The 13848-nt window shown below is 40.6% G+C and overlaps 1 protein-coding gene across 11 annotated transcripts in view; it reads left to right on the forward strand.

The window, feature by feature from the left end:
- SLC24A2 (solute carrier family 24 member 2) overlaps positions 1-13848 on the forward strand; it is a 273770-nt gene that overhangs the window by 144854 nt on the left and 115068 nt on the right. For all 11 annotated transcript variants that reach the window (XM_073636439.1, XM_073636393.1, XM_073636481.1 and 8 more), the window contains one exon: positions 11899-12021. In XM_073636439.1, the coding sequence (XP_073492540.1) occupies positions 11899-12021 (123 nt within the window). The remainder of the gene's footprint in view (positions 1-11898; positions 12022-13848) is intronic.

Consider the following 13848-nt stretch of genomic DNA (forward strand, 5'->3'; position numbering starts at 1 on the left):
CCCCTTAACATAACACAGTGCCCCTTAACATATCACAGTGCTCCTAACACAACACAGGGCCTCTTTACACAACACAGCACCCCTTAACATAACACAGTGCCCTTTAACATATTACAGTGCTCCTAACACAACACAGGGCCCCTTTACACAACACAACACCCCTTTAACATAACACAGTGCCCCTTAACATATCACAGTGCTCCTAACACAACACAGGGCCCCTTTAATGCAAGCCTCCCCTGTACAGTCCTATAGTACCTTAGTCAGGGGAGAGGCACTAATCATCCTGGTGTGTCTTCTCCCAGGCCTCCAGCCCCACCACTGATGTCATCCTCACAGCGGGCAGGGGCGGGAGGAGCTGCAGTTCGGGACTGAAGGGTGGGAGTAGTTTCATATTAACAAGCTGGGTAATCACCCGGTTGTTAACATAAAAACTTGGGCAGCTCCTGCCCCTCAGCCCCAATCTGCAGTTCGGGAGAGGACACCCAGCCGTGGCAGTGGCACGCTGTGGTCCAGACAGGACTGTCTCTCAGTCCGGTTTTGGACTAAATGGTTCGCCATTTAGTGACTGCTGCTCTATAATGTAACACACTGGGGGAAGGAGGGGCAGAAATAGGAACCAACTAGTTGTACTGCATGCAAATTTACAGCCAAGAATATGTTGATAGGAGGAGAGAGCAGTCTGGCTGAGCTCATTAGACTCCTACTGCTGCTTCACTGTCCAGTAACAGGCTGGATGGCTAAAATGTGTTATATGACTGCAGCAAAAAATGTGTGATTGCCAGGTTGGTGGTGTTGTTTGGATTGTGTAAACTCTCAGGAGTGGATTGACAGAAATATAAATGATTTGACAGATGAAGCAGCCCTAATATATGAATTGAAGCTGTGTATTTTTAGCTATTTTATTGGATTTCTGATCTCAGTACCAGCTTTACCCACATGACTTTTTTAGATGAAGTCTTCCTGTTAAACTCTTTAATAGAAAGTATGTAGGTTGTTTGATTAAGACTTTTTTGGATTTGGAGACAGGTTTACTTAAAAAATGATATCATAGAGACCTTCCTTCTTGTGCAACATGTTTACATACTGTAAATCAGCCATATAATCCTTTGGGGGGTTTTTTGTACCATAGACTGCTTAGCATTAGCAATGTGGGTATACTTTAAGTGTAGTTCTTTAGGGTGTCCTTATATTTTACAGCCTTCCATTCGAATGTACAGAACTTGCTTTATTTAATAATATTTGCAATAACCTTAGATTGTATTCATTACAAAACAAGCACTTTGAAATCTGTTCTTATTTTTGCACACTCAGTTCTAGTGTGACTAATATTCTCTACCAGTTTAGGCAGTACATGCATAACAGTGTTTATTGAAGGCAATTTGATGGAATCAATATTGCAATAGGCCCTACTAATCTGTTAAATTTCAGTTTACTAGCTCAATCAATTTTAGCCCAGGTTCACATTGATGGATTTAGCATGCGATTTGACATGTCAAATCGCATGCCACATTGACAGCTATTGTCGGCAATGGCACCGTTCGAGTTTGCGGCGCCGCATCGATTTCCAAAAGTAGTTTCTGTACTACTTTTGGCGACTTCGGGTGTGATTTTAATAGACTTCTGTGCAGGAATCCACACAGATGTCTCTGAAATCGCCCCCAAAGTTGGACTGACGTGGGTATAAAATTGTGCAAGTTCAGCAGCAGTGTGAACCTAGGCTTAATATTGCTTCTGATTGATTGCTATGGATGCTGTACTTTACGCATAAACACTTTATCATTCCTTAATGAATGAAACTAAAGTGCCTGCTGTAAAAGTTGTTATAGGTGAAGGGGAACCAACTGCACCTAAATTATGTGGGCAGCAATCAGAACTAGTTTTGTAAAAGGGGACACTTCAAATGCCAAAGACAAGAAGCTGAGAAACAACCTTTCAATTAACAGTGCCAACGTACTACTAATGACTCTCTTTGGTACAAAGCATAGATACAGCATGGCCCTTTATATGTGTTGGTTTTCCTGAACTACTCCACTACAACAGGCAATGAGGAAACTCAGTCCCTTTCTCAGACCAATGATGCAGTTATTGCAAAAGGTTGCAGTACTACAAGACGAAATTACAAAAATTCTCGTACAACATCTCTCAACCCTGCACTCTATACATAGCGCACTTCTCAACCCTGCACTCTGTATGTAGCGCACCTCTTAATCCTGCAGTCTGTACGTAGCGCACCTTTCAACCCTGCAGTCTGTATGCATGCGCACCTCTCAACTCTGCACTCTGTACGTAGCGCACCCCTCAAACCTGCACTCTGTATGTAGCACACTCCTCAACCCTGCACCATGTTTGTTTTGCACCCCTCAACCCTGCACTCTGTACATAGTTCACCTCTCAACCCTGCACTCATTGAAAAGTCTGTCATCAAAGGAACAAGTGAGAAGCCCACATCCCTAATTGGATACACAAAACTGGAAAAAAACTCTAAATGGGACTTTGTAGGGCATTAATTACTTCAATTACATATAAAAGAGTATTTTTATTGAAAAAAAGTTAAAAATATATTCCATAGCACAATACAATAAAAGAAAAGATCCAGTTCACATTACAGATAACTATTGATCAATCAACACATGGGTTTGATGAAGATAGTTATATCCCAACGCGTTTCAAAACTTAATATATTTTAGCCTTTTCTTCTTCAGGGGCAATTAAATGTCAAAAATAGTTAGCTGTTAAGGTGAGAGGAATTGCAAATGGAACTGCATCAATACTTAAAAGAGAAGGTTTATCCTTTGCTGCTATGAGTCATGGGTGGAACAACCAAACGGGGGGGGGCCTTTAGAGCATCTGCTCCCCCAGCCACTGAGGGATACGTGATCCCCACCATGTGGTGCCTAATGTTAGTATATAGCCAGCATGGTCAGCCCAATTTGAATTTTCTAATGGTGTAAATAGGCAAAGAAAAAGTCCTAATTAAAGGACAGTAGGCCCTGGGATTTTGTGGCAGGATTCACTGGAATAGAGGTATTACATTTACAAGCTTGTTGAAGTTTAGACCATTCAACCAAAAGGGTGACAATATAAAGCAAGGTCAGTCCAAATATTTACAAAGTGTGTGAAGAGTATCAATGGTTTCTCAAACAACACCAGTTGAATACCTGTAAAATCCAGACCTGCTTGTCATCAGTGGAGCAGCAATGCTCAAAATGCACCTCTCAACCCTGCACTCTGTACATAGCGCACCCCTCAACCTTGCACTCTGTTACGCACCCCTCAACCCTGCACTCGGTAAATAGCGCACCTCTCAACCCTGCACTCGGTACATAGCGCACCCCTCAACCCAGCACTCGGTACATAGCGCACCTCTCAACCTTGCACTCGGTACGTAGCGCACCCCTCAACCCTGCACTCGGTACATAGCGCACCTCTCAACCCTGCACTCGGTACGTAGTGCACCTCTCAACCCTGCCCTCTGCTTGTTGCGTACCCCTCAGCCCTGCACTCGGTACATAGCGCACCTCTCAACCCTGCATTCGGCACACAGCGCACCCCTCAACCCTGCACTCGGTACATAGTGCACCTCTCAACCTTGCACTCGGTCTGTAGCACACCTCTCAACCCTGCACTTAGTACATAGCGCACCTCTCAACCCTGCACTCGGTACGTAGTGAACCTCTCAACCCTGCAATCTGTACATAGCGTACTTCTCAATCCTACAGTCTGTACGTAGTGCACCTCTCAACCCTGCAGTCTGCACATAGCGCACCCCTCAACCCTGCACTCTGTTTGTTGCGCACCCCTCAACCCTGCTCTCGGTACGTAGCAAACCTCTCAACCCTGCACTTGGTACATAGTGCACCTCTCAACCCTGCACTCGGTACATAATGCACCTCTCAACCCTGCAGCTTGTACATAGCGTACCTCTCAACCATACAGTCTGTACGTAGTGCACCCCTTAACCCTGCACTCTGTACGTAGAGCACTCCTCAACCCTGCACACTGTATGTAGCGCACCCGTCAACCCTGCACTCTGTATGTAGCGCATCCCTCAACCCTGCACTTGTTACGTAGCGCACCTCTCAACCCTGCCCTCAGTACATAGCGCACCCCTCAACCCTGCACTCGGTACATAGCGCACCTCTCAACCCTGCACTCGGTACGTAGTCCACCTCTCAACCCTGCAGTTTGTTCATAGCGTGCCTCTCAACCCTACAATCTGTACGTAATGCACCTTTCAGCCCTGCACTCTGTACGTAGCGCACCCCTCAACCCTGCACTCTGTACGTAGCACACCCCTCAAGCCTGCACTCTTTTTGTTGCGCACCCCTCAACCTTGCATTCGGTATTTAACGCACCTCTCAACCCTGCGCTCGGTACGTAGCGCACCCCTCAACCCTGCACTTGGTACATAGCGAACCTCTCAACCCTGCAGTCTGTACATAGTGTACCTCTCAACTCTGTACTCTGTACATAGCACATATTTATGTAACAAGGCAATAATGATGTATACAGTGCCTATAGTAGCCAATCGTATTTTATCCTTATTTTATTTATCCCAGTCAGATCAATTAAATCTACTTTTTGTTAATATTGTTAAAGTTTTTGCTTGGTAATATTTATTTTTGTAACTTCTGCATAAAATCTTTAACAGTGTAATTTCATGAGCTAATTTGCGAGGGCGTGTTTAGGGGCAGAATTAGGGGCGGGCAGGGTATGGGTTGGGTGGGGCAACTGGTGGCAAGGTACCTTGAAATTTTATAAACCTGGTATTTGTATTGTATTTTCGGATGAAAACTGAACTGATTAAATGAAAATTGTACAATCTGGTATCATACGAGAACATTTTTCGTGTTTGTCCCTTCAGATAATTTCAGACGAACAGCTCTCAAAAGCTGTGTACTGGCGATCAGATTAGCGTACGATCACTTCAAAACAACTTCACGATCAAACAACTTCATTTTTCGTCCGATTTTCTGATTGTGTGTACTAGGCTTAAGACTGTGAATCAATACATATTTCTAAATGTTCCTTGTTCACAGTGCAATCAGGTTTGTAATGTGCTAACGTCTACGGAAATCCTTTTGGACAGATATGACAGGATTCTTTTGTTTCCTAAACCTCTCCTCAAGTCAGACTAACCATTATCTTATCCCAACAGGGGAATAAACCACATTGCAGAGACACTAACTACTTCACCTGTGTCTATGCGCACCTCAAAACATACAGGCTTAGGAACCACACAGTTTTGTGAGTGTGTCCCCTGTCTCCCAATTAGCTTAACAGGTGTAAGGAGCAACAGTTGTTCTGCTCTAGGTTTTTTTTCTCCAGAAACAAAAAAAAAAATGCTGTGAATGCCTGCATGTGTTCTGTGTGGGGCTGTGTTCAAAGGCCCAGTGGTCTGTTTTAGTTCAGCATTGGCTAATAAAGTGATGCATTTGGGTCAGGTTGCTACTCTTGAGGGATTTTAGTGAGTCTCCAAGAGCCTGATGATGATGCACACACAGAAGACAGCTGATGTCTTGAAGAGTGGATATACTGTATGTTTGTAAGACTCTGTGGATATCTACAGTGTTATAGTTGCACTACATCTAGTAAACAGAATCTGTCAGCATACTTGTGTCTGTTTCAGTCATCAAACTCGGGTGAATAAAAAGTAGTTTTACCCATTAGTACAATTGGCATATCGTTGGTGGGATCAGCACCCTTTAAGGGGGTCTGTGGAGGAAATATGCATATTTGTTTATTCCTATACTCTTTTTGATATTTTTGCTGTTTTATTACCAGACAAAACAATTTTTCTCAAACCCGCCTCCGAAGAAGGAATGAATTATTTATACCTATATTCCGAAACATGTTGGGACTCTTGTGTACGCACACATCGTTTGGCCTCTCATCATGAGATCAACTGTGTGTTTCAGAATCTAGCTGTTACAGTATGTAACTATTTAGTCTGACTAATTTGTTTTTAGGTTGATATACCTTGTGTATCAATTCTATTATTGTTTTGTACTCAATAAATTTTGTATATTTTTATATGCTCCCCTTTCTGGTTACTACTCTTTCCCCCAAAAATATCCTGGGCACCCCCTTTTGCAATTTTCTCTTTTGTTTTGGGATGTGGCAAAGGTTTCCAGTACTATAGCTATAGGTGGTTTTCTTCCATATATATTTTTCCTAACTACTGGCACAGAGACCCAGCTATTACATAGTTACATAGTAGGTGAGGTTGAAAAAAGACACAAGTCCATCAAGTCAAACCTATGTGTGTGATTATATGTTAGTATTTCATTGTATATCCCTGTATGTTGCAGTCGTTCAGCTGCTGATCTAATAGTTTTTTTGAAACTATTGATGCCCACCGCTGAGACCACCACCTGTGGAAGGGAATTCCACATCCTTACCGATCTTACAGTAAAGAATCCTCTACACAGTTTAAGGTTAAACCTCTTTTCTTATGAGATTTGTGCAATGATAGTACAAAACAATAAACCTGCAATTATCATTTATGAAGGACATACAAGTACAGTATATGGATTTTCTTAATTTTGATAGAGGTTCTGATATTTCCATAATTTTAAATCAGTTATTTATTTCAGGTATCAGTTTTTTTATACATACAGTATTTCTTTTTCGGAGGATTTTTATTGAGATCAATAAAACAAAACCAAATACAAACTGTCTACAGACCATCAGATTAAGATCTCTGAAACAGCCAAAAATAATGACACTTAGCCTGTCCCTACTTTCAGGTGTAGATGCCACATCTTAGTAGAATCGTCCATCATCTGGTGCTTCCCCAAAATCTCAAGCATGTTGAATACAATAGTTGGTGTTTCAAGTAACTAGTGTGTGTATGAACATATTGCACCCAAAAGTTTTGCTTCTATCATTACCTTTGTCATTGCTTCTGAGACTTTGTGAACCATGGGTGCTCCTCTACATCTGGGTGGATGGACAAGGGAAGGGGTAGTTCTAGACTTTCAAGAAAAAGTCAAAATTTGCATTTCAGTAAAAGAGTTTTAACTTGAGCTAAATGCAGTAGATTTGTACACTACAGGTTGTTTTAAGGAAAACAGAGAAACTATTGTAATTAACTTGTAGTGGACAGATTTTTTTTATCCACCTAATTGTAATCCTAATGGTTATAACATATCACATTCAGTACACTCAATGAAGAGTTTAAATGTACTTGAAACTTGTACTTGCAAAGCTGCTTCTTACACTGGATCAAATAACAAATTACATGTGCATATTCTTTAAAGCGGGGGTCCACCTATCTATCGTTTTTTTTTTTTTTGGAGTTCATTCACAAACTTTTCTTCTCATGATTATCTACTCACATATTCTGTGTAATAAGCCCGCCTGTGTCCGATTTTGTTGTAAAGAATAACTTATAAAATTCACTGAAGGCGGTTTCCATCTTCATTGTGGGCATTTGAAGCCCACAAGCATGTATTTCCTGGATGCGGTGAATGCTGGGAGCAGAGATGTTGTGAGGACGCTGTTGCACAATGCATGCTGGGAAGCCTGAGACTAGCTCCCAGGGGACTGTGGGAGGTCTGGGAGGAAAACCAGGAAGTGCTAAGAAGATTAGAAAAAAAAAGGCAATTACGGCGATTTAAATTTTTTTACACAGCATGTCAGCATCTAGGCAAGGAAGAGAATGCATAGAGATAATGTTCAAAATTTGGGTGGAACCCCGCTTTAACATTTGTTCCTTTGCCTGACCTTGCATCAGTGACTGGAAGGACCATTCACCTGTTCTTGCTGTAAGCCCAGAACTGGACTTCAGTGATATGACCAACAGGAAACCTTTACTAAGCTTCCCCTTGGCTAGAGAAATTGTGTTTGCATAGTTCATATTCATTTTAATATTCATCTGTAATTAGTAAGATAATGAAACAGATAGCCTGTCTACCCAAAGAAATGTTGCACCCTAGGCCTGGGTCTATGGGACCTTTTTGCATGCTATAACCTTTGTACTTCAGTTTGTCCATATGCCAAGTTATAATGGGTTTTCACTGAAATGAGGCAAATAGAAACTAGTTAGGTATTCATGAATGGGATTTTCCTTTATTGGCCTTCCTGAGAAAAAAAAGCAAGTTTATAGTCTGTCCACATCACCTTGAGGCAGCGTGAGGAATTACAATTTTGACTGATACTTCATGAGACAAGCCAAATGATTTTAACATGATTATAATAGCATAAATATATAGTGAATGCAGATGATCAGAATCTGAAAATGTACATTTGCAATAATCAAAGTCATTTTTATGTACCAATTACTTTTATTAGGTAGCATTCATTTTAGTGTGCTATGCATGGCTGAGAAAAATCTAGCAGCAAGTGTGGTTAATTTTTGCACTAGAAGGAAAGAACTGGTAAAAAAAGTGGTTAGTAAGCTCAACTTGGTAGATCGGGACAATGGCATACAAATGCATAAATGGACCTTCAGTTTATGTATCCTCCAAAACAATAGAACATTTTAAAACTGAAATCTAGGCTATTGGAGGTCACCAGGAGAAGGAAATTCTAAAAAGGCCTTATAGTGGATGGTTTGCATGGAATAAAGAAGAGTTATAATGTCTGCAAGGATTTTATTGCTGTCCGTGTCTGCCCTGTGGAAATATCACCTCATTTACTGGGAGGATCTCCCCATCAAGGACACAGACAACAAGAAAAGGTGACCAAAACTCTAGGCCCTCTTCACTTTACAAAAAAATATATTTTTTTATTGTCTTTTTCCCTATAGGAGAAATTTCACCTAATTTCCTATTTCTTAATGACTTGTGTCACTGGAATAGTAAGCAAGAGAGTTCCTAATATATAGATCCACAGACAGCAATGAAAATCCATCCTCTAGGCTAGACTCCATGTGAATGATTCTTTGTCACCTAGGTTTCCCATCAATAATGGTATGAGTCAGGGCTGCTGCCTCTCTCCTCTTCTATGTGTTCTAATGGTGGAAAACTTGACAGTAGCCAAAATATCCCCGCTCACTGATGATCTTTTATTATAGGTAACCCAGACACACACATACATGCCTTCAGTAGTCTAATAGTTTCAATGACTCGGAAGTCTTAGTAACTTCTCGGTCAGTTATTCTAAATCCAAACTTCTAACCTTCTCACTCTCATCTCAATTGACCCAGTTACTTTAGTCCAATTTTCCCTTCAAATTTTGCTCTTTGTCCTTGAAATATCTTGGGATACATACTGTATACCTTCATATCTCTAGCAACTATAGTTTCACAACTATACGCCCCTCCTTCAAAGAAACATTTCAGATCTTAATGGTTATGACTGGAAAATGCTTTCATAAGGCCCGTACACACGATTGACAACAAACATGCAAATTAGCTGTTTTAAAGCAACATCCGACCGTGTGTACGCTCCATCGGACAAACTTTTTCGGTTTTCATTGTACTTTTGTTGGCTGTGTGAACAGACAAACTTTCCGGCAACAAAAGTCCGATGGAGCAAAGTCCGATCGTGTGTACACAAAACCACTGGACATTTGTACAAACTACAAACACGCATGCTCAGAACCAATGCAAAAGATCGGACAACAATACAGAAGTTGACCAAAGGGTGGCACCGGAGAATTGAACGTCCTCTTTTTGAAGTGTCATCAGTACGTTGAAACATCACTACGTTCATGTTTGTTGCCGAAAAAGTCCTGCCGTATGTATGCTTATTTAGTTTATTGCCAATGACCTTTGTACAAAAATCCACGGGAAAGTTTGTACAAAGTCTGATCGTGTGTATGAGGCTTTAGATAGAATAATAATGCTCAAAATGGACATCACACCCCTATTTCCTGTACCTCTTTCAAACAGTACCCCATCTATAACTCCACTTCATACTTAAGAAAACTGCAAAGGGTCTTTACAACATTCATATGGGTCATAAAATGGCCAAGACTTTAGTGTAAAATACTCTCTTCACCCAAAGAAAAAAGGGGAGCAATTGCCCCAGATATCACCTTATATTACTAAGCATTCGTTTTTCCAGAAATACCAGCTGGTTTCACCATCTCCTATCAAAACTCTGGGTTTAGATCAAACAACCCATGACCTGCTTGATCTACAGGCTCTACCATGGATAGCACCAGAACAGCGCAAGGAAGTCCATCTTCCGCTGGGCCTTACAAAACAAACCCTTGGCCTTTGTGACAGGGTCATCTCAACCTTAAAGATTTCCGCATACAATTGTCCCATGATCCCTTTGTTTGATAACCAGTTCTTCCCCCCTTTATAGGTCCTATTTGTCTATAGTTGTTCATTTGGGGCATGGAACAAAGTATCCCATCACAGGCGATATTAAAGACAGGCCAAGGCATTCCTAATCTGTCAGGTACCGTTCTGGGACTCCTTATAACAGATCACTGGCTCCTGAAAAAAACAGCTTACTTATTTTCTTCATTCTTTATACAATAGACAGGAGTGAACATCCCTCCTCGTGTCTTTTCAGAAGTTACTACTCTGCAACTCCCCTCTAGAGCAGTCTATCTGCAAATATATTCTGTTCTATCAGCTTCCTCACATTCCAATCTCCTTGCTTACAAAATCACCTGGGGATGGGAACTGGATACCTGAATCGAACTTGAGGCCTGGGAGAAAGCTTTCATACTCTCACATAACTTTCTATAGCCAGCAAAGCTCAAGAAAAAAAACTTTAAAATCATTGCCAGTTGATACAGATGTACAGCCATCTTGCATTGTTTACTTATCATTTTCTATAACCTGTTGGCATTGTCAAGGCCCTAGTGGAAATATGACCCATATCTGTTAGGACTGTCCCCCTATTAAAAGCTTCTGGAAATCTATTTTAACTATTTACTCTAAAATTACAGGGACAATGGTCCCACACAATCCAAAAATGACTGTGTTATCTATGATTCCCGTCTCTATAAATTTTGCCAAAAAATACATCCTCTAAACCTTCCATCTTTCCTTTCCCCCACCCCAAACTCTGACTCCAACTTTCCTCTTATGCTCTCTGACCCTACCTACTATCTTCACTTTCTGTATACTTTTCCACATTCCCTTCCGATATGTATTCTATTGCCAACATTAGATTATCCTCTAATGAGACAAGTTGGCAAATCACCAATGATTATTACACTGGTGGAAAATATGGAGAACAAAAAACATGCTACTATTAAACAGCAGAAGTAAATCTCGTTTGACATTATTTACTATATGTGCTTGTATCTCCATATGCCTGAAATACCTTGTTTCTGCATGCCTCTGTATACTATTTTCCACATTGTTCTCCACTATGTGATTACTGCAAATGCTTTGATTGTCTCTCTTGTAGTCTTCAAATATAAACCTAATAAACTAAGATTGAATTAAAATATGACAAATGCTCAAAGTAAACCTGACACGAGGAAAAAATAGTTGCCATTGTTAACCTTGTAAAAATGTTAGTTATCTGTCTATTAACCCAAACCACAAATTTTAATAATGTATGATTTACCAACAAGTTTGCCGAACAAGAAAGAGACAACATTTAAATCTGCTTATCTGTATACAGCACTTGTTGTGGTTAGTCATTCAAAGTATTGAAGTTCAGGATGGCAGCCAGGCAACTCCCATTTTAGAGAGGTTACCAATGGAAGCCACCATTTTTCTCATAACGAGTTTAGTTTAAAGAAGTCTTGATAGCAGATTTGCAAATTAGCCCTTTACTCAGACCAAAGATAACACTTTATGGACATGTTTGGTCTTTATAGTAAATATCTACTGCCCCCATTATTGTGAATGACTGTGAACTGTGTTGTTTAGACAATGTACATTTTTCCTGTTCTTTACATTTGCTAAGAGTTCTTGTTAGTTTACCGCATAAATACTTTACTATTACTGACTGTATTATCTACTGTTTGCTACAGGAACACAGAGAGCAGCCAAACATCCTAGTTCTTCAAGAAGAGTCAAGTACCCCACAAGAGCATGAAGGAGTAGCCATGAATATTCGACATGGAGATGTAAATGAAACTGCAGGGTTAAAAGAGGTAAGAGATATCCCCTTAGTTTAAAAGTTATGCAGTCATAAAGTAAAGTGTTATTGTGAGTTAGCTTGGACATTGCTGTCACCAACTTTAGGGTTGGGTCTTTTGAAGTACAGAATCTAAATAATCAGTCTTCACGAGGAACACTCAGATGGAGGTTTGTTTTTATCTATGTATTGCTCATTACTATCAGGTTGTCCCTACTAGCCACAGCTGACTTGTAGACTCAATACCAAAATGTTTAATTTCTATAGTGCTTTTTCTCCCTAAGGACTCAAAGGGGCTAGGAGTGAGGCAGTCATCTTAGATGCATTCAACTGAGTCAATTAACCTACCAGAATGTCTGAGCCAATTAACCTACCAGAATGTCTCTGAAGAGTGGTAGAAAACGGGGGTACCAAAGGAAACCCACCTACAGGCACATGGAGAACACGCAAACTCCATGCAAATAGTATCCTAGTCAGGATTCAAATTGAGGTCCCTAGTAGAAAAACAAGGTATAAAGTAGATATGGAATGATAAGTGAAATTAAGTGAAAATAAGTGAAATTAGCATGTTCAAGCAGAAAAAAACACTACACTTGTCCAGATTTTCCCATGTGCTGCAAGAGGAAGCAAAACACAGTCAGCAAAATCCAGAATACAAACTAGATTAGAATTTGAATGCCAGCAGCAATCACAGAAAGTCAGCAGATAAAAAGGAGAAAGAAGCTCTTTTACTTCAGCACAGTTGCAGTGTAAATGTTATTTTTGGTGCTTACCTCGGCTGGAGTGTTAATTTACACTTGTAGATGAAGTAAGCAGAGTCCTATTCACATTTTCATGAGGTGCATTTGCAGTGTGATGCATTGAATACATGTTTTACATATATTACCATTTATCCCGATAGAAGATGTGCTTTGCTGGAAAATGCACCAAAGATTTGTATATTTGAATGTAGTCTTAGCCACTTCAACACTGGGCACTTTCACCCTCTTTTTGCCCAGGCCAGTTTTCAGCTTTCAGCACTGTCAAATTTTGAATGACAATTACTCAGTCATGCAACATTATACTCAAATGACATTTTTATCATTTTTTTGAGACAGATAGAGCCTTCTTTTCGTGGTATTTAATCACCACTGGAGTTTGTGTTTGTTTTTTTTTCGCTAAATAAACAAAAAAGGACTTAAAATCTTGAAATTTTTAATTTTGATTTTCTTAGTTTCTGTTATACAATTTTGCAAATAAGTAATTTTTTTTCTTTACTGATGTGCGCTGATGAGGCTGCACTGATGGGCGCTGAAGAGCCTGCACTGAAGAAGCTGCACTAATGTGCATTGATGGACACTGATGAGGCTGCAATGATGAGGCGGCACTGTTGAGCACTGATGAGGCGGCACTGATGGGCACTGACAAACTGCACTGATGGGCACTAATGAGGAGGCACTGATAAAGCTGCACTGATGAGGTGGCACTGATGGGCACTAATAAGCTGCACTGATGGGCACTGATAAGCTGCACTAATGGGCACTGATGAGGCTGCACTGATTATCAGGGCACTGATAATCAGTGCCCTGATTATGAGTGTAAATGCTGTACTCACTGTGCCCTGCCAGATCGGCTCCCTTTCCTCACACCCTGCCTCTGTGTAAGGAAAGGAGAGGTGACAAGAGCTGATTACTGGAAAACAGTGGGCACAGCTGATCACATGGCAAAGGGCCTCTGTGATTGGCCCTTTACCCCAATCTTTGATCAGCTTCTTCTAAAGCATACAGCAGTCACATAGCTGTTTTTTTTAGGTGACAAACAGGGTTACTTTAAACATAATGCAGTAGAGAAGGCCATAAAGGAA

The sequence above is a fragment of the Aquarana catesbeiana genome, linkage group LG01 (genome assembly GCF_042186555.1).
Source record: "Aquarana catesbeiana isolate 2022-GZ linkage group LG01, ASM4218655v1, whole genome shotgun sequence".
Classification (NCBI taxonomy): Eukaryota; Metazoa; Chordata; class Amphibia; order Anura; family Ranidae; genus Aquarana; species Aquarana catesbeiana.